The sequence below is a fragment of the Wasmannia auropunctata genome, unplaced genomic scaffold (assembly GCF_000956235.1).
Source record: "Wasmannia auropunctata unplaced genomic scaffold, wasmannia.A_1.0 LD336064.1, whole genome shotgun sequence".
NCBI classification, from domain to species: Eukaryota; Metazoa; Arthropoda; class Insecta; order Hymenoptera; family Formicidae; genus Wasmannia; species Wasmannia auropunctata.
Window position 1 is genome coordinate 714,531 of NW_012026826.1, and position 21,146 is coordinate 735,676.

At 45.7% G+C, this 21,146-nt stretch overlaps 1 protein-coding gene across 1 annotated transcript in view; it reads left to right on the plus strand.

The window, feature by feature from the left end:
* Positions 1-21,146, plus strand: part of LOC105450258 (polypyrimidine tract-binding protein 1) — a 332,980-nt gene that overhangs the window by 276,287 nt on the left and 35,547 nt on the right. Inside the window, exon 8 of the mRNA XM_011690014.1 lies at positions 19,988-20,125. Within this exon, the coding sequence (XP_011688316.1) occupies positions 19,988-20,125 (138 nt within the window). The remainder of the gene's footprint in view (positions 1-19,987; positions 20,126-21,146) is intronic.

Below are 21,146 nucleotides of genomic sequence, written 5' to 3' on the forward strand. Positions count from 1 at the left end.
GGGGGGGGGGGAAGGGGGATGCAAAGATGGTCGGCGGAAGGTTTCACGGCGCGTTCGCTCCGTCTACGGTCGAATGATTTCTCGCCGGGCGTCCGGACTGACAAACGACGCCGAAAAAGCAATCGCCGTGAAAGCCTCGGCGATGCACCGCTCCCGTGCATCGGCCTCTCTGTGCGCGCGTCTCTCTCTACGTGGGCGACGATGATGCCGGAAATTTTGCGGTCCGAACGCAAGACAAACGTCGCGCTGGCATCTCCGCCGGTGCATCGCCGTCGCCTGGAACGGCGGGAAATCAATTTTGTATGAACGAAGAAACAAATCCGCGACGACGGCTGCCACGGAGGAAACGCGCCCCATCAGCCCCCGGTGCCTTTTACTCTCGATTAAAGTATCGTCGCGCATTTTCAACGTAAGATGAATGACTCGCACGTGTCACGTCGGTTTTTTTTTCTTCTCACAACTGTGCGATTTGAGCTTCAAGAAGTTAACGAATCTTGTATTTCCGCTTTCGATCTCTCTAAAAGTGAAATGAGAAAGTGGAAATCGTCACTGATTTTTAATGTTACTTACAACTGTGATAAATAGTGAGTGTGTGATTTCAATATTGTTTCAGTGATAATACACTGATTCAAACAATGAATGTCACTGAAAGACAGTGAATTTCAGTTCTTGATACTGTTTGACAGTAAAATTCACTGTCTTTCAGTAACGCAATCGATAAGAAAAAGCAAAGTTTATCAGTTCATATTAAAAAGTAAACCAAGAAAGAACGTAAACTGAAAAAATTGAATTTCTGTAAAAATAAATCAGTGGAATCGTCACTGATTTTCAGTGTACTTACAACTGTGACAAACGGTGAGTGTGATTTCAATATTGATTCAGTGATAATACACTGATTCAAACAATGAATGTCACTGAAAGACATTGAATTTCAGTTCTTGATACTGTTTGACAGTAAAATTCACTGTCTTTCAGTGACATTCATTGTTTGAATCAGTGTATTATCACTAAAACAATATTGAAATCACACACTCACCGTTTGTCACAGTTGTAAGTACACTGAAAATCAGTGACGATTCCACTGATTTATTTTTACAGAAATTCAATTTTTTCAGTTTACGTTCTTTCTTGGTTTACTTTTTAGGAACTGATAAACTTTGCTTTTTCTTATCGATTGCGCAAGTATGAGAAAGCATCTGCTAACATTTGCGAGGGAAACTAGCAGTCTTATATTCAAAAGTCTTCCGATATCGATTGCACGAGTCGGCGATATGAAACATCTAGAAGAAATATAGCGAAAGAGAGAGAGAAAGAGAGAGGAAGGAGGGAAGAATAGGGAATATATTTATGAGTTAAAACGCGACAGCCCCTGGGGATGATGTGTCGGTTAAGTAAATGCCCGGTTGGCGAACTCGTTTAATAAAGACGCCATGCGCCGCGGCGCCTCGGCATTGTTTAGTAATTAATTTAGAGCCCAAGCTCGCCGCGCCGAGCAACGGGTAACCGGCGCTGTTTATAGAGCGAGGAATGAGCGGGATGAAAATAAGTATTTTTCGGACAACAAGCGATAAAAACATGGGCGTGTTTTAACGTGACGGCGGCGTCGCGCCCGAAAATAGATTATTACCGAGCGAGATCTAATTAGTGCGAGCCAAATTAACTACCGTCGAAATAAACTGCGTGAGCAACTAAACGCTGCGTTTTCAATTGCATGCCTTGAATGTGCAAAATTACGTGTGGAAATGAAAATAATATTGATGCACGTTTGAATAACAGATATCCTGAAATTACGTCGAAATTGAAAATATGTTTTAACAATGGGGCGCTCCGAAGACCAAATTCTACGTCGCGTCGTCTTGCCTCGGATATGAATCTTGTCAGCTTTTTATCTAATTTTTCGTAGATAAACGTCAAGCTTGATGCAAACCCGCCGTGTAACTTCGTTGCGAATCCGATTCAGACAAGCGTTGCACTATATTTCCTGCACTTATTTCCAGATCGGTTTATTTTTACACAGTCGCGGTCACAAAGTTTCAGGCGGCATTGTCAGATCCGCAATCCACTTTTAATCTTCCCCGAAATGTACTTTTCACGATGCGCGAGTTTCCGAGCTCTCGCGGAAAGCTCTCTCTCCGTCGCAGTCTAGAAACCCGTGCCCGGAATTAAGAGGTATTTTTACGTGGCTTCTCGCGCAACGCCTTTCTCCCCTCCTTCCTGATCCTATTCCACGTTAGTTGGCAATTTGGATTAATTTAGATATTCCCGACTGCTTTTACGTGGCCGCGCTTTTATCACCATTCCCCCGTTCTCGTTCGAATGATTTCCGCTTTTGTACTCGGGAACGTCGACGGGATTTAATTTGGACGCGCGCGTAAATGCCTTGGCATGCGCCGCGCGAGCGAAATTTCACGGTGATATATTCATTTATAAATAGAGATGTGTGTGTGTGCGTGCGCGCGTGTGCGTGTGTGTGTGTGTGCGTGCGTGCGTGTGCGTGTGCGTGTGTGTGTGTGCGTGCGCGTGCGTGTGTGTGTGTGTGTGTGTGTTACGGAAAAGCTAGGAACGCGAGTCAGAAACTTAGAGAAAGCGCGGAAAAATTTGAGATTTTTCTTTCGTCGAACCGACCAGTACGTTGTTTGCTGCTTAATTTTGTTTTTTTTTACATCGTCGTTTATTACATTTGCAATATTTGTTAACTCGAAATTATTGTTTAAAAATTTACAACGCACGATGTCAACTTTAGGAAGCAAAAAGGTAATAAGTATCACTGAATTTTTAATTATAACGGTCTACACAAAAAAAAATCGTGCATTTCCGGTGTTTTACACTGTAGCGCCTCTCGGCGCTAATTGGTATTTATTCCACACTTTTACGTATCATTGTCAAATATACCAGTAAACATGGAATAATAACCATAAAAGTTTTCTAACGTAAACTATTTGTTTTTACATATCCATAGGCCAAAAAAACATTCCTCAATAGTGCTGGAAACCAAATATTCATTTTTTTCTCCGTCCCGTTACAAAATATTCGAGCATTTAATTTTTTTTTATTTTTTATAAAATCACGAAGAAAAGTTTTTGTGTCTCGGAGGTCTGCCTTATTATATTTTTCGAAAATCAACAGAATATTTCACGAAGATGAGGCTGATTCTAAAATTAATCCGGAGTTATTATTAATGTCCCTGGGTATTTTTGTATAATATTCAGAAAAAAAGTTGATTTTTCGCGACGAATCGCGGCGTGGCGCACACACCTTTGTTTGACGCGCGCGCCCGACGAATGGCCGAGCGGCACGAAAATGTCGCCGAGCCGTTTCGTCAGCCGCGCCGAGCCAAAGTCAGGCGTGGAAAAACCGGGCGTGGGAAAGCTCGCCGCGATAGGCCACGCGCGCACGCGGAAAATTTTTATCGCCTCGCGAGGTGACTGGCGGCTATGGCGGCCGAAACTCTCTCTCTCTCTCTCTCTCTCTCTCTTTCTCTCTCGGTCCTCGGTGATACTTCTAAAGCAGATTCCGCGGCGGCGGCGGCGGCGACGGTCGTAACAAAGCTGCGACGACGAAAGTGTGCCGCCCTATGCACGTAAGAGAAGGTTAATGGTTTTTCCCGACAGAGGAAAACTTTCGGTAGTCTTTAGTAGTCGCTCGTTTGCGCCCCTTACTAACTAAAAACCCACGCCCCCACGGCGGGGAAGCCTCGTAAAAGGCAGTCTTGTGTCCCGCTATAGCGGCCGCGACATAATTCTGCTTTACACCGTCGAGCCGTGCGGGCCGACTACTTTTTTTCCCTCCCTCCGGAGAACTTTCCATTGGCGCGAAAAAAGAAAGGACAAGAGAAGGCCGTATCGCCGGGAGATCAAGTCCCCTTTGTCGAACGATATCCTATATGACGCGATGTGACCTCTATAATCCGTGAACAAATTTCGCCGCGGGATCTCCCGTGACGTGCAGCTTCCGAGTATTCTATTTTCGAAACGTAGATGCGCTTATCCGAGCAAAAAGCGTTCTCTTTATGGCGCGGTGGATTCCAGAGGGGTATTTTTGTCTAGGCCCGTAGGTGTGTAAACAGGGAAACGCGAAAAAAAAAAAGGAAGAGCTGTACGTCCCGTGTACATGAATTTTCCGCAATTAACCCCGTGTCAACATTAACATTTTTCGCCGACGTTTACCGGCGGCGGTGTACGCGATAAACGCGGCGATCATGAATAAATCAGCGTTGCACCGCGGAGTAAACGTGTTCGCTAAGCGACGCGTTTGACTAAAACCTTGTCGTCACTTTTTACTATGGGCACTGGGTTATCGTCGGTATACTTCCGCGCAGGTATAAATGCTATCGGGTCAGCGAAAGAGAAAAGTGTGTGTGAGAGAGAGAGCAAAAGAGAGATGGCGATTTCTGCGTAGAAAAAGCAGGGTGCAAAGTAATACAGCGACAAACTGGAAAAACAGAAGGGGGACTACAAGAGCTGCTGCGGTAGAAAAAGTGAAATTGAATATTTGATTCAACGACGGGGCGATAAAAATGCGCGGAGAACGAATGAATGGTATGCACGAAACATTACGTATACCTATATAAACGACGCACGTGTATGTATATACGCAGTATAGTATACAAAAGTCATTACAGGGACACTGTATAGGGGGTAGGAAAACGGGGGCGTGCGATCAGGGGGAAACCGGCGATTCCCGGCGTGTTGAAATAAAGAGCCTGAAATTTGTTAACAATACTCGGCGATTAGATTGAAAAAGCACCTAACGTCCAATTAAAGAGTTAAATAATACGTACTGGCTTAATCTCGACAAGGATTATTAATCTGTTTGCCGCGCCCCCGCGGGCGCGCGCACGGCCATTGTTTACGGGCTAATGCCTTCCACCCCCGGGGTAATTGCGAGGCAACATAAAAGCTTGGGCGTTAAAGCCGGAAAAGTGATCGCGCGTATATATATAATCTTGCGCCGCGTCCGGAGGGAAACTGGCAATGGATCCCACACTCTTTTTCCCTTCGCGGACCCCCGAGAGTATATACGCGCGCGGAGTGGCGTAATTTGGGGCATTGTTCCAACGAATACCCGAATACAACGACGCCGGGGGTTGCCTCAATAACCATCTCACCCTTCCCTAACATTTAATAATTAATACGTTGCGATACAAAACCCCTGCCTCCGTGGGATTGTTGCTGTATCCCGCCGCCGCTGTTGATTTTCCTCTTATATCCTGGCACCATCTTGCTCTTATAGGAATCATTTTTCTTCCCGCGCGGACTTATTGCGGTTCACGAATTTCGCGATGGACCGCAATTCTCGCGGGAATATATTCGCTTATTTATCAAAGTAATTGTGAGAAACTGTGTGGCTTTTACCGCCGCGCAAGTGGTCCCGGTGTCAATTAAACCGACGCACGTGTCAGACCTGGAAAATATAGATCCGCAATGTGCATTTTGCATATTCCAAACTAACTGACGACCTCGCGGTGGCACGTGATTTTTCGGCAATTTTTTGGAGGTGCTTTCAACCCATGACGTGACGTGGAATTATAAGGGGTAAGGCGGACGGAAGAAGGCAGGTGAGAAAAGAGGGTTGAGAAACGGGCGGGAAAGATACAATGCACGGCGGGGGCGTCTCTCTCACAGAAACAATGCAACGCGCCGTAGATCACCCGAGACACCCTCCATTAAAAATATTACACCATCTTGCCCGCGCGTATATAGCCCCGGTCCTCCCTGGAGCTCCGCGCGCGGTGCCGCGAACCCTCTGTGTGTCCCCGTGGCCGGCGGCTCGAGCCTTTTCCCCTCCGCTCCCGCAGCCGCCACCCTGCTCCACTTTGGCTGGCAGCCGCGACAGGTCCGAGTAACAATGTGCCATTGTTAGACCTACATTCACTGTATCGAGCTCTGAAATATGCAAGCCCATGAAGACCGTCGCGCTACAGAGTAACCGGAGGTCCTCTCCACGCACCCTTGAGCCAAGCGCCGTCCTCCCCCCCCTTCCCCCCGCCGCTTATCCCCCTATACGAGAACGAAGCTTTATCGCCCGAGGTAATGTTGCTTTCGCTTCCGAATCCCTCGGGCGAAATTTCGGCTTGACCGAGAATACATCTATCTCTCAGGACGAACGGAATGTCTGCGGATATATCATCTTGGAACAAGATAATAATCGTTATTGCAAGCTAATAGTCTGCTGATTTGATCTCAATGTGTACAACAGCTGCTCGAAATGGCATTGCAATTTCGAAATATTAAACAGTAATAAGCCGATATGTTAATACGAAAACTAACAATATAAAGAATAAATTTATTCGGATCTTTGTGCTTAATAAATAATAATAATTGTTGTGTGAATATATAGATTTTCCAGTTTATATAAATACGTGATTGTTTGTCTTAGAATACAGTTTCTAAATTAAAGCTAGAATCGTAATATCACGAATTAAATTGATACCTGGAAAGAACGATTTTGTTGGAAGGTTTAAAAATTTTGCTGGATATAGATCTGAAAATAATTTTGTTGACCTAAATAATTTCGATGGTAGGTCAAACTGATTGCTAAAATATCAAAATGTTTTATAGCAGTGCTTGACGTTTGTGAGTTTATAACAAAATTATTTTCAGATCTGTATTCAGCAAAATCATTCTTTCCGTGCAGACAATTTAATGACAGTAATTTTTGGTGCTAATGAGCATCTTAAGACACTGTAAAGAATTTATTGTCAAAAAGATCAGCTATAGGATAGATTTGCGTCTGAACGTCCTTACTTGCGACGGGCATCTTTCCAATTTGATCACTAAAGCAACAATATTAATTACAGCTCATACTTGAAATAAAAATCATTCGTCAAATAATAAATAATTTGCCAGCGCAGCTGGGAATTTTATTAAGAAGCCAAACTATCTTCACATATATTGAATTTGCACGTTATTCGCTGCACGTTCTGTCGTTTGCCTTTGAACTTTTATCGGTCGGTATTCCACGTGCATTATCACGTCAGAAACGAGAAATTGCATGTAATTTTTTTTCTTGGGCGACCATGGTGGCCGAAATAGATGAACTTTTCCGCTGGCGGCACGCGGAAAAAAACTTTCCGACACGCCGCAATAATTCAATAGAGCGGTCTGTAATTCAACCTAAACGGCCGTGTAATTTAACGTTCAACATTTCCGACAAAAGTAAACTTTCGCGGGACGGTTGATTAACTTCCGCGCATCTATTTATTAATTCACGAATCCACGGAGCTTCGCGGGACGTTTTATGAGTGCGTTTTATCGCGGTCGGCCGCGCCAAGTGAGCTCGTTTATTTCGACGTATGCGCGGCATGCCGCAAGAAAAATACATTTAATCGCGTGTATATATATATATATATATATATATATACACGCGACTTATCGTAGCATTCGCGTCGTAGACCACGTTATACACACATCAGCGAATATAATGCATGATATGCCTCGCAATTCGATTTGAAGATAGATATTAATTACCCCCCGGCAATTATAATGCGGATGGAATACGGGATAATCGTAATTGCTGACAACGGACGTTATTGCAATCGTTTGCGTGGAGATAATGGACACCGGTATTAGCATGGACACAATAGTTAACCGCACCATTCAGATCATCCGATGAAATACGACGTTATGCGGCCTGCTATTGAGACCGTAACCGTTATGAACGGATATAAAAGGAGGACCGTGCATATATAATCTCTATATACATTTAATCTAAATATGTATTTAACTCTCGTGTTAAAGATGCACCACAAGTCGCGAGTGGGGGAGGCGCCTCCTCCTTTTTTTTTTCCCGCCGCGAGTTATAAAGGCGTAAAACGGCGCCGACCTAATCCATCATTTCCACGCATTCGACGCTCCTCTCCCGCGTCCTCTCAGTCATATTTCACGCCTCCTCCCCGTCGCCGTCGAGAGAGAGAAAAAGGAGCTCTCTTTTGCTGGATGGCGAGAAAAATCGAATATTTCCCCGCAACAAATCTGAAAGGTTGCCGCGTTTCTACCCCTCCCGCCCCTCTTGTTCAACTGGAAAAGAGAGTACGACCGTTCCCCTCTTCCTCTTTCTCTTCCTTCCTCCCCACCGAAGCCTTTGTACACCCTCTTCTCCAGTATCGGATCTCGGTATCGACGGCTTTGTACGCGTATCGCGAAGCCGCACACGCCGAGCCTATTGGCGCTTTACCAATACGACGAGGCTCGCGAGGGTCGCGCGAAGATAGATCGTTCAATTTTTTTTTTTTTCCCACCTCCGTGCGTAGGAACGTGGACATCAGGGGGATCAAGAAGTAAGGAATGTCTTGGGAGCGCGAGAGATCCCCCGTTGTGTCCTCTGGACTTCTCGACGACGAAATTCGACTTCGCCGCGTGAATTTTTTAGGTGGAAATTATCTCGCTGTTTCACCGGATGGAGGGGAGGGTGATTTGGGAGAGCGTAACGCGTTATAGGGGTGAATATTGTATTATCCGCGTGTGTCGGGGGACAATTTCCTAGAAATGCATAATGGATGTATTATATATAAATATATATAATATCGCCGCGATGTATATATATAGCATAATCGCGGTGATGAAAGTTTGAGGGAGGGAGCGAAAATAGAAAAATATACTCGTGTGTGACACTCGTCGACGACGAGAAAGGGACTGAAGGGAAAAAGCGTGCCAACGGCCCTCCCCGGAACTTATCGCGCGCGACTTTTCTCTCTTTTCTTCGCAAAAATTCGACCACGATCAAAAATATCACGCCGCGCCGGCTCGATCGTGTGCTTCGCACGTTCTTTGATTTTGTTCGACATTACGAACGACACGGTACGCCGTGAGGGGGTAGCTACGACGTGGATTCCGGACGGATTCCCCGCATCGAGTGGCTTTGGCGAGGAAGGGGGGAGGGAGAGGAGTGTGCGGGCGGGACGCGACGCGCGGTGAAAAAGGGGTGACGCCACGAGCTGGGAAGACTGATTATTCTGACTGCAGAAGAGTCCGTCTGGCTGGGCGGGCCACTCCATCATTTTGACAGCGGCGAATCCCGCTCGTAATGTCGTCCAATGAACGCGCGTTCTTTATCCCGCTCGCGAGAGCGCGAGGTATGTGTACGAGCGTTGAAAAAAAAAAAGGAGCGACCGGGGGGAGGGAGATCGGGAGAAAAAAGAGCGGCAGGGAAGACGGGTAAAGGGAAGAGGAAAACGAAAACAAAAATCGTGAAAAAGCGAGACTGTCGGGAGGGTCGAAAAACTCGGCGCGTATAATGGAATACGCGGTGTCGCGCGCGCGCGTACCTGAAAATCCAGGGGTGAGAAAACGGTGTCAGGGTTGCGCATGATTGAAATCGATGGCCGTACTATCGACCCGGCGGGAGGGGGGGGGGGGAGGACAACAAATTCGTCTCCTCTCTGATCCAAACTAGGCGCGCGGTGACGCCGCGCGCCGTCGATGTCGTTAACGGCGGCGTCGACGGCGCGACCGGAAACACGGGCACAAAGAACCGGTATCGGGCCCGAGATCGAGCCGTGAACACACGAATTTAATGGACGGAATTTAATTTGACGGAATCGCGCATATGGGAGTTTTTTCCGCTCCGGGGGCGCTTCCTCGTGTGTCGTTCGCCGCGTGACGCACCGGAGATCGCGTTGAATTGGATTCGAACCCGAAATGAAAGCTCGTCGGGAATATAATAAAAATCAAAGCGTCGAACGCACTTACGATTCTCTTTATTCAGCTTTTACTTTCCTCAATTCACGTGCATCTCGACAATCGTTATTTCTGTCGGTGAACTGAAACCTTGGTGTCATTGCCTGAACGAAGGTAATCGGTTTCCGTAGTTTTTTAGATGTTGAATACGATTTTGTTGAAGAAAATCAGCTCATTACGTCACAATTTTCGGAATGACATAAAAAAATGATGCTTTTGAGGATTTTCATGACATATATAACGCCGGCAGCAAATTTTTTTTCGAAATTTTGTTAATACCACACGAAAATATCAACTTTAAAATGTATTTTATTTTATTCTACTTAGTTCTAATATGCCGGATAACGCAGATTCATGTTCAATATTCAAAAAATATAAAAAAACAGCTGAAATTGTTAACCCTAGATATACACACTGAGATCCTCGGGACCTCAGCGAAACTTTCTCGGTTTGGCATTTCTGAAATTGGAAGGGAAGGAGGGATTTGGGATATTGACGTAAAAAAAGTTTGAGATTTCCTCAATAGGAAGACGTCCGGCAATTGTCGCTTAACAACCGAGCAGTGAACAGTTGGAAGTGAGCGTGATGGAGTCCTTGGGACTGCTTGCAATTTTGTTAAAAAATTAAAATATCGGATCGCCAAATTTTTTTGTTACTATTTCAAGTATGCCTTTTTAGAATTTTCAAGGATTTTTCAAATCGGTTTGTAAACAAAAGATGTATGATTTTTTTAAAAAAGGTGCTAAATCGAGATTTTTTCGCGTTTTTGAACTTTCCTTTTTCTTTGAACCTGTATATCTTGGAGCTCCTTAATTCCATCGATTTTTAAACATTATGGGCTTGTCTCTTGGTCGATTCTCTATCGATTGAAAGGAAAAATTAATTGAAATATGTTCATTTTTACTAGAGTTACAGTAATAAATATGGATGGGGTCTCCAGTGTGTATACGACGTCGTCCAAAAAAAAAAAAAAACAGTGTATACCTAGGGTTAAAATAGTTTTTTTTTTCATCGCAGACTATTTCTCGAATCGTCCGCGAAGTAGAACCTGCGAGATCGTTCTCATTTTCTTTTCTCCGCTCCGTTTCGGATTTTAAGCGCGGATCGTCGCTGATGAAGTCCGTCCGATTACTTTTTATTTCGCGCCCTTCGCTGTCCATTAGCCGTGATGTACACGTCGGCTCCGTCACGGTCGCATCTCTCTCTCGTCCGCCTGCCCCCCCCCCCTCCCCCGTGTACGTATACGGGCGGAAATTCCATCGCCGCGCGCCCAGCTGAATGAATTATTCAGGAAAAATTTTTGCGCTACTCGTGTAACGAGCGCGCGCGGGCGGGCACTCGTCGCGCAGTTTCCTTATCGCGCGCTCTTCTCTCCTCTCTCGTTTTTTTTAACGACGCCTCTCTTTCGCCCTCATCCGCGGAACATTCTGCGGATAGCCGTACTCCCGACGTGATATCCTCGCTCGTTTCGCCAAGAAATCGCGGGACGTTTCCCCGGCGATCCACCGCGCGCGGCTGCTTCTCGCGCCCTCCTCGGCTCAAGTGTTCATTAATTCTTAATTCCTTCGTTCCGCCTTCGCGGAGCGCATGTTGCGAGCCGCGAGTGGGGCCGTTTCGTATTTTCCGCGGAATGAAGTTGAACAATGTATCGCAGAGTTAATCGTCGGTGATATTAATTAGAGATTAGAGAGAAGTAAGAGAGAGAGAGAGAGAGGCAAGATGTTTGTTAAAATCCTCGTCGCGAGAAGCCGGAATTGCACTGCAGGAGAGCGTCAGGGGAAATCTCCCGCTCCCGGAGTTAATGCGACAGACTTATTAAAATAAGATATCAATTAAGCGCGTCAAATTTTTTTATCCTTTCGGACTGATAAGTCCCACGGAAATGCTAAATTCTCGTAATCAAGTAATTCAGGTTCTAATAGGATGCCCCGCGAGTCCGTGCGTCAGACGAGTCCAGACGGATTTTAAAGTTGCCGCGGTGATATCGCGGTCCGCGGAATCCTCTTATTTTCTCAGACACTATTATTTTCTCGGGCAATTCGACAGCGCGAATTGAGAGAGAGAGAGAGAGAGAGAGAGAGAGAGAGAGAGAGAGAGAGAGAGAACGGAACACGGGCGGAGACTTATTCTCGAAATTTCTCATCACGAAATTCTCACTCCACCGAAACAAATAATTCTCCGGGCGAAATGTAATTTATTCGGAGTTGCGGATCGAACGCAATTAAGCAATGGCGACACTAGGGGGGTGGGGGAAAAAAATGATGACAATGGTCGGAGTAATGGTATTAATCATTCTCGCCGGCTCCCGTCACGTTTTCAATAACTCCGATGGCGGTGAAAGGAGGAGGGGAGAGTATATCATTACTCAAATTCAATGCAATTAAACGAACAGAGTGTATCGCTGATCAAATAACTGGTTTCGACAATACAAGTCTCTAAGAAGGGGAACGACGTAAAAAAAAAAGACGACGGCCCCGTCGCGCGGCCATTAATCGTCGTCATCTTTTCCGTGCCGAGTTTGGAAGCGCCGTCTTTTTAGCGTGAGTTACCCGTTCGTATTTTATCGCAAGAATTAATGCCGAGCGGCATTGTTATTTATCATTGGCGTCATTTTTGTCTGATGCTTTCCATCGAGCGCCAGAAACGATATCAGTTAGAGAGAAAGAAAGAGAGAGAGAGAGAGCCGAAAAACTTGCCGCAAGAGAGAGGGATCTTTGCCGCGGGATTGCAAGAAACGGAACGAAAACTTGAAAACGCGGCCGGTCTTCGAAAGATTCGGAGGCGAGAGCTCCTTCGATTGTGCGCCGAAATTCGAAAAGTCTCGAATCTCGAGCGCACGAAGTCAAGATTCGCGCTCGGCAAGAATAAAGATTCATGTAGATCGCGACGTGTCAGCGCGAGCGGATCGGCTTATTGTACCGCGCGGTGGGCGCGAGTTGTAAATTTCCTGGTAGATCGAAGAACAGGAGAGAGAGAGAGAGAGATCTCGAGGAACATCCGCGTGACTCACAACCTTCCTTCGCGAAAGATCGCTTGTAAAACTTTAACGGCTCGTTTTCGCGCCGCGGTGCTTCCAGACAAAGCTTTACGACGCGATCGGTGGCTTCCGGATAGCCCGGGACACAACCCGCAGCCTCGAGAAACAGGGATCGCCAGGATCTTGTCTTCCTCCGCTTCTTCGAGTTCTCCTTTCCGATCCACTAAGGCAGATCAAAGTACCATTTAATTGAGCCAGAGGACCGGTAGATTGTCTCCTCGGGGATAAAGGAAGCACTACTTCTTAATCTTCACTATCCTCCAGGATACCAACAAAGTATCCCATATCAATTACTCGATCACATTAGGTAACTTTACGAATTAAGTTCCAGATCGAATTGGCCGAGTATAAGCCGACTCGAAAGGGTTGACAAGGAGAAAATAAGTCCCCTATATAAAAACATAACTCGAAATTATAAACAGGATCTTATCGAATGTCGATGCAGATACGCGTCGCGAGATGGACGGCCGGAGAAAAAGCCGAACGGGAGGGAGAGAAAGAGAGAGATAGAGAGCAGCGAGTAAGAGAGGTGGATGTTCAAGATCAAGAAAGAGAGGGTGAGGATAGGAATAGGCGGACCGACGGCGGCAACGAAGTAATGGAAGGTTATGGTAATGTTCTCAGTCTCGGCACTCACCGTTAGTTCCGAGCTATCAAAGGGGGATAGAAACTACCCCTAGGAGTAGCTATTTCACCCCTTGAAAGCGGCTTCGGGCAAGTGCATAGTCGCGGTAACGATCCGGACTGAGGCGTTCCGCCGCCGCGCCGCCGCCAATCTCGTGGCCTCGGAATGCAGGCCGCCGCGCGCGCGGCGTTGCGGATCGCAACATTCTGGGACGCGATACTCCGACGCTTTATCACCCGCCGGTCTCTGTTTTTAGTGCTGCAGGCCGCGAAGCTCACAGAGGTGCTCTCGTTACAGACGAGGCTCTACGTAGACCTCTCGGGCGAAAGACACGCAATTTTTCCTCTCGAAACGCGTCCCGGCCGTTCATGAAATGGGACGAAGAAAACGCGTGATAATAAAAGGAATTAAAATTTAATTGTAATACAAGTGGAATAAAAGAACTGTGGAGCCTTTGTAGTGAAAACACTTGGATTAAAGACAGAGAAGAGTCTATGAGAGATGGCAAATTGTGATTGGAAAGAAAAGACATTTGAATTATATTGTATATCTAAAATTGTCGCGAAATATTTATTTTTAACACTACTTCCAAGTTTTGTGATATATTTATTACAAGAATAAAATAATTGTGTCAAAGTTGATCATATCAAATTTATGAATTGATCATACTTATGGCTAAACTCGCCATTGAAATGCGCCTGATAAATATAATATAGTAAAAACGTGAAATAAAAGAGACAGGATATTTTTTTTCTATCTAGCAACAATTTTTATCGTTCGAAAATCGTAGGAAATTGCGCGACGATCAAGATACCCCGTACATTACCGAGCTTGCCGAGCGCGCCGTAAAGCAGCGGCAGCTGCCCGTTACTTCTCTCGGGCTTCTATTGTGCGATTCGCGATAACAATAATTAGGATTATTATTTCACGGCGGGAGTTTCGAACGGGAATTGTAGTTTTCGGGTGGAAGGCACTTCTCCTTCCGTCTTCCTCTGAGATCTTTCTTCGGCGGCTTAGAGGACGGCTTTAATTGAGCCTCTTCAGGCCGCGCAGATGGTGACTTTATTATCGACATTCAGTATAATTAAGTCGGTCTAAGCGGCGGGAAGGGAGCAGATCCCTTCCGTCTTTCCGTCGTAATCTACAAGTACTGGAACGGAAACGTCCGTCTTTCGATGTTATAGCGACATTTCTCGTTGCTCGAACAAAAGACGCGGTCTCGCTGCGAAAGAGAACGCGAAGAAAACTGCGCGCGTAGGTTGGGTGTGGTTAGGAAAAAATTTATACGAAATGAAAACAGAATTTATTTTATTTATTTATTTAAATTAAAATTTTAAGTCTCAGTAATAGGCGCGCAATTTACAAAAGATTTACTAAAAGATTATATTTAAAGATTAATTGTATTTCAATTTACAGACTTATAGAAATATCATTAGATACGATCTTCCTTTGATCGAATAAGACTTCTTTTGCTCAGTTTTGAGCTGTTCACATATCGGTTAGTTTCCACTTCTTATCATCATTTACTTATTTAATTTCAATCCACATTTGGAGGCGCCGCGTGTAATTAAGTAGCGCATAATTTGCAGGTGCAAATTCTTTATTTTACTCGTAAAGCGAATCCCGCGCGAAATGTGTGCAGCGAAATAATTTTCCGCAAAAATGACGGGAGCTTTAGCACGTGGCGCAGCTGGTATGTATCCTACGCCATAATTTTAACATGAGCACAATATTATAATTTTAATTAGGAACTAGTTAATATACCCGTCATATGCATTAGTAAATATTTAGTAGCACAACGTTTCTCTGTGTGTGTATGCGCGCGCGCGCGCGCGCGCGCGCGGCTGTTTATTTCGATATAAATTCATGCGGTCAGTCGTGCGGATGATTCGTAACTAAAATAAAATGATGACAACTGTAATTTCGTTGTATTAATTTGCGCCTGCACTACGTTTCGCGAGAGCGCCGCTGACGGCGGCGGCGCCGCGCGCGACGCGATATAATGGAAAATCTTTGCGCGCGAGGTCGAGAGATTTATTGCAAATCCGAAGAGGTTTATTACGGGAAGAGGTGGAATATTATCCCGCGGCATAATTAGCCGCGCGCGAAATTCACCGGCGCTTCCGCGCCGGCAATAAATACGCAGGGATGGACCTTCCTCGGGCGGGCCAGAGAACGATCCTTTCTACCCTTTGACGCGATATTTGATTCTCGTTCCAATAAGCGGCAAATAAAATTAGATTTTCCGGAGCGGCACTCCCGGCGAAAAACTTCTTTCGCAGCCCGGAGGGGGGCTTGATGGGATTCCAGGAATCTTTCGATATCGCGTGTCTCTCGCGCGCGGAAGACGCATGGTTTCGATAAAGAGGATTGCATCGCGGGAGAGGGTGGGAGGTGGTCACGGGAATTCCTTCGGGGAAAAAAAAAGGAAGATGGAAACGGGGCCTGGGGAGAGAAGGAAATAGGAGCGAGGAGCGTCGGCGCGAATTTATGTTCCGCACGCATGGAAATTTATGAGCCGCTAATTGGAGGGGTGGGATCGGCGTCGAAGTGAAAAGAAATGGGAAACGGCGATGGGAAACGCGAGAGGCTCGCGGGGATGTGTATGCCGCGCGCAACTTTTAGGATTAATTCTCGGATAAAATGGCCGGCCGCACGCCATCCTTACGGGCCGACTATAGGAGCAGACCCGTCGGGAGGGGAAAACGTCAGTTAACGTTTGTCAGGCTAATTAATTAGCAGATGGCGAACTTTCGCCCCCGTCTCCCCCGTCTTTCTCGCTTTTTCTCTCTCGATGGATCGGGACGTCGAAATTAATTCTTCCTTTTTAAGAAAGCACGGCGATCTGGAATTTTATCCGTCGCGAAGGGTCATCAGAACATGAATTCTGCCGAGCCACTTTATTTATTTGCTCTCAGTTTCATGTTTGAGATAACTTAACGGCGAAATGATCCCGTTGACATTTCCTGTGAATTATTCATGTCGCAACTGTAAGCGCGCGATTTAATATCGGGCAGCTATACCTTAATTATCTTCAACATTCGTCGCATCCCGTTCAGATTATTCTTGACATTTCCAGTCGCTCTCGTCCATTTTAATTGGTCGCTATTTCCATCCCGGTTATATCCGAGTTGTTCGGTTCTTCCGTAAAACGTTTGCAGTTCGCAGCTCGAAACACTTATATCCCCATTCCATCAATATCGCACGACGGCGCGCCGGAAGCCGTACCTCGAATCTGCGCGGAAACTCGACTAAAACCGCGTGAGCGCGCGCAGGATGCAAACTTCAGTAAAATTGCTCGTAAAATTATTAGCGGATACGGTCGGCGGATAATAATAGCCCGGCGTGCTTGCGCAACGCGAAACATCTCCGATATCCTGCTTTACGTCGCGATTACACAAACGCACGCACGATACGCATCCGCACGGAGATGTAACTGAATTACGCGTTAAAAACCTGGGGCGCTCGAGGGCCGTCAAAAAGAAAGCGGGGGGGGGAGGAGGGAAGCGGAAGCGATGTTACAGAAGTGATGGTCGGGTCGGCGCGAAGAAACGAGGGCGCGATGAGGCGAGGTTTAGCACGCTCGTAAATTCCGCGATGTAAGATCTAACGCGCGCTACAGCGAAGGGGAAACGCCGGGCCATTTAACTATTCATTTAGCCCCGGCATACAAGCGTCCGCGCGAAACGGTTCGGCGCAACTTTTTACACGGGGAGGAAAGATTCACACGTTGCTGCTGCCAGCTCGGTGTTCTCCACCTTTTTGAGAAATTTAACGTACACCTGAAAATCATGAAGCATCTCCGTACGTGCGATACACTTCTTTTCCCCCGGACGCTTCTCTTCCCTTTTCCTTCCTGAAGCACCTTCTCGAGACGTTCAACGTGATTGCGAGGTTAAAAGAAACATTATCGAGCTCGTGTCTTTTGTACAACGTTAAGGTATATATTTAGGGGCTCATGTAAGAGAGACACCTTTTGATTTGGATTTTTAATATTTTAATCCGCTCGAGCACAGAGAGCGTGTAATTTAACACCGCAAAGATCGAAAGATCCTTCGTTTACGAGAGCGTCTTCTTAAAATAGAACTTTACTCCCGCGCGCCATGCACTCGGATTACCTCTTCTGAATTGTTGCGATCATCGCTCGCCGCTGAAGAACTATACTATATCTCGTACATCTCCTCGGTTTTACTTCTTGCTTTTATACCCTTTCTCGACGCGTCTCGTATTTTTTGAGGTCAAGACATTGCGGTTGAACGCCGTACTTTCCTGGAGCGTCATAGCGTATCCGCGATTGCGTTTTCTTCCTCCTCGAAGACGATGCGTCGCGCAGCGCCGCGTGTGTTCTGCCCACTTAGTTTATCGGTTATTTCAAATTGCTTCCGTGGAGCATCTCCGAGAGGTGTATATTATTCGCTTCGCGGAAAGTGCTATACGCGCGCGCGAAGCCGTGTGCATTCCCTTCTACAATCTCGTCTCTGGAATGGCTTCCGATAGGAGATAGTATAACAGTCGTTTACACGCGCTATAACAATAATCAATTTTCCCTCACGGCCCCGTTCTCGTTTTATTCGCCGGTTAAAGCTGCTCTTGTATTCACAATAAAAAAAAATCCGTTAGACACCTATAAAAATTTAATAGTTTGTTGTTCTTAAAGCGACTTAAAATTTTCACTCTGTACACGTGTCTACAGGGAAATTTTTAGCGACACTCAAAGAATTAGCCTTATACTTACACCGAAGAATTTATAGTTATATCTCCGCGCTGGAACTATAGGAAGCGGAGGCGATTTCCTCCTCCTCCTCCGTCGTCGTCGTCGCCCGTGGAAATTTCGTTAGGATACCTCGAGCTCGAGAGAAGTTATTTTTACGAAGTCAGATTTAGGAGCTGCGCGCGCTCGGGCGAGCGTCGCGCTTTAATCTACATCGAAATTCTAATGTGGCGCGTTTCTTTAGCATTTTATGCTAATGCCCGCCGCGTCGTACCCCCTTAAAGTTCACTTTGACAGCTTTACCGGCAGCGGCAGCTGATGAAAACGGCGACGCGGTCCGCGAGATGCATTTCGCACGTGCGAAAGATAGGAAGAGTGAAATCCTCCGTCAAATTTCTAGCGTGATTTCGTCCTTAAATTAATTGACGAACTTATCTGTGGAAAGTCATACATTTTAAGTTTTTAAAAAAATAATATTCCTTAGATAATTTTTTGATAAGTAAATTTTTCGCAGCGAAGAAATATTGGTTTAAACTTTGTCAAAGGGAATTAGAGATGCATTTATATATTCTATATTAATGTTTAATATTCATTTGCTTATTTAATTAGAATGTAACGCAGCAGATAATATTATCTTGCAATAAATTAGCCCGTAACTCGGCGGGGCAAGATTTTGCGAAGCTGATTGTTGTAAGAACTCGTGGCCTATTATATACGATTGCTACGATTTCTTTTCCAATCCACTTTTCTTCCAATCTAATATTAGGGGAAACTTACCGGGTGTTTCACTCGGCGAGACTCGGAAAGACACGGCTCCTTTTAATAACCCAGCAGCGCCATCGTCCATTATACGGACTCTCACTTACAAAGTATAATGTCCCCTCGTTTTTACACTCAGTATGCGTCCAATTTTAATACTCTTGCATCTATTTTCGTTTGCGCTAGCTCTCTCTCCCGCATTTCTCTCCGTTTTTTCTTCTTCTGTGACGCTCTCCTTCTCGCTTCTCGCTTCTCGCTTCTCGCTTCAAAGAAATCATTTTCTATTCCGCCTCATCACGCTCAGCAGAGACACGCCAAGAGAGAGAGAGAGAGAGAAAGAGAAAGAATTTCCGCGATCTGTATATCGTGCGAGGAAGGATCATGCATCGCATCGAAGTCAGTAAGGTCATCCACGAATGTATTCTTTAAAAGGAAGTTTCCATTTATTTCACTTTCCCGATACACAATAGCTGTTTTTAATAATATAATTTTAAAATACGTATAAAAAAACCTTCATTTGTGTGTCATAATGTGTGAGTAAAATCACGGTTTTTATTCTTTTCAGACGTACTTTTTTTTACTTCCTCCGCAATACAAGCGTTCCAATTTCAAACGCTGCAAATAATTTCCCGCTCCATATCAAAAAGGCAAAAAACTTGTAATATTTATTTCATTAACAATTCATTGTATGATTTAAATTTTGTTTGACATTAACGACATTACTTTGCGTGCCAGAAAGAACGCCATCAGAACAGAACATTTTTATATCGATATTTTTAGAGAGACCTTGATCTCTGTGTTGGATAAAAATAACTGCGATTCGATTATATTATTCCTATTATATTATTATCCAATGTATAATTGAAAGCTGTTTCACATAGCTTTTTATTATTAGATATTAATGTTGCGTTATTATTATTATTATTATTACATTGTGCTAACAATAAAACAATTAATGTAAGTTTAATATTATTCGCCTATATGCGAAGTTCTAAAAATACAAAAAGGCCAAGTTTGATGAAAATCAGTCCGTCCGTGAAACGAGACTTATATTCATTCGGAACTTCGCGGTAACTCGTATCTTCAGTATAACTTCGAGCAACGCGCGTAAAAGTCGATCGCAATCAGTTCGCGCTCCCCACGAAGTTTGCTTAATTCGTTTCCCTTCTCTGTTACAGAATTCGAACAGCCAGGTCGCGATCGCCGGGCAGAATCAGGTGTCCGGTGCCAGCGAGACTCAGGGCGGACCCAACACCGTGCTCCGAGTCATCGTCGAGCACCTGCTCTACCCGATCACTCTCGACATCCTCTATCAGGTGAGTGCGACGAGCCGACACGGGGCCACCCGGTACGTGGCGGGCCCGGGCGCCTCATTTATTATTTCTACGTTTTATATTGAAAGCGGTCGCGCAGTCGGTACGCTGAATGCAGTATCGCGTGTAATGCGACGATGAATTATATACATATTCAAGTGTATACGTACGCGGATGTATGGCTAAGGTGTACACGGGACGGAAATTTTTCACGAGAGCTCCTACGTGTTCCGCGTGTTGCGGGAATTTTTTGGAGAATTTTTTATCGGTTCAGATTCGAGAGAGAACTCCCCTCTCGGTGGGACTCCGTCGTAAAAATTATGGAAACAAAAAAAAGGGCAGAATAATTCCGCGCGCAAACTGTGTGTTTGCGTGTTGCCGACGAAGGAAGAGGGGGGGGGGGAGTGTGTCCCGTAATTGGGGGAACGCCGGGAAACGAAAGGGCTAACGTAATTTAACTTCGACGTCGGATGTCGTCGCCGAAAAATGTCGCGCGCGCGCGCGCGCGCACATACACACACCGAGAGTTGAATTAGTCGAATTTCGTAGAGACAATCCCGCGGTCGTTAACTCGCTCGCTTCGGATATTTGATCAACGTTTACAAGTCGGGCGGTGAATTCCGCTTGATTAATCCGCGCGATGGCGGCGGCGGCGGCGGCGCCGCGGAGTTACGGCGACGCGGCCGAAGTTACATCGCGCTTTACATATTGAGTGCCTCCGTCGCGAGCCCGGAGTGGGTACCACCGGCGACTGTTTGCAGTTTTAAAATTGAATATAACGCCGGCACAGCCACGGCCGAGATAACTGAATTCTAAATAATTGATTGTTAAAATTATAGAATAATCTTCTTGCCGCGTCCGCGCGCGCGCCACCGCCGGAATTGTCGGGGGTTGCCCGGCGCATCGCGATAGACTTCGCCGCGCGATATTCGACAAGACGCTAATTGCACCTGTCGCGGAATCGACACTTCGCTTTGTTATCTCGAAAATACTTGGAAGACAGCGAAATTAAGTTGGAAACGGT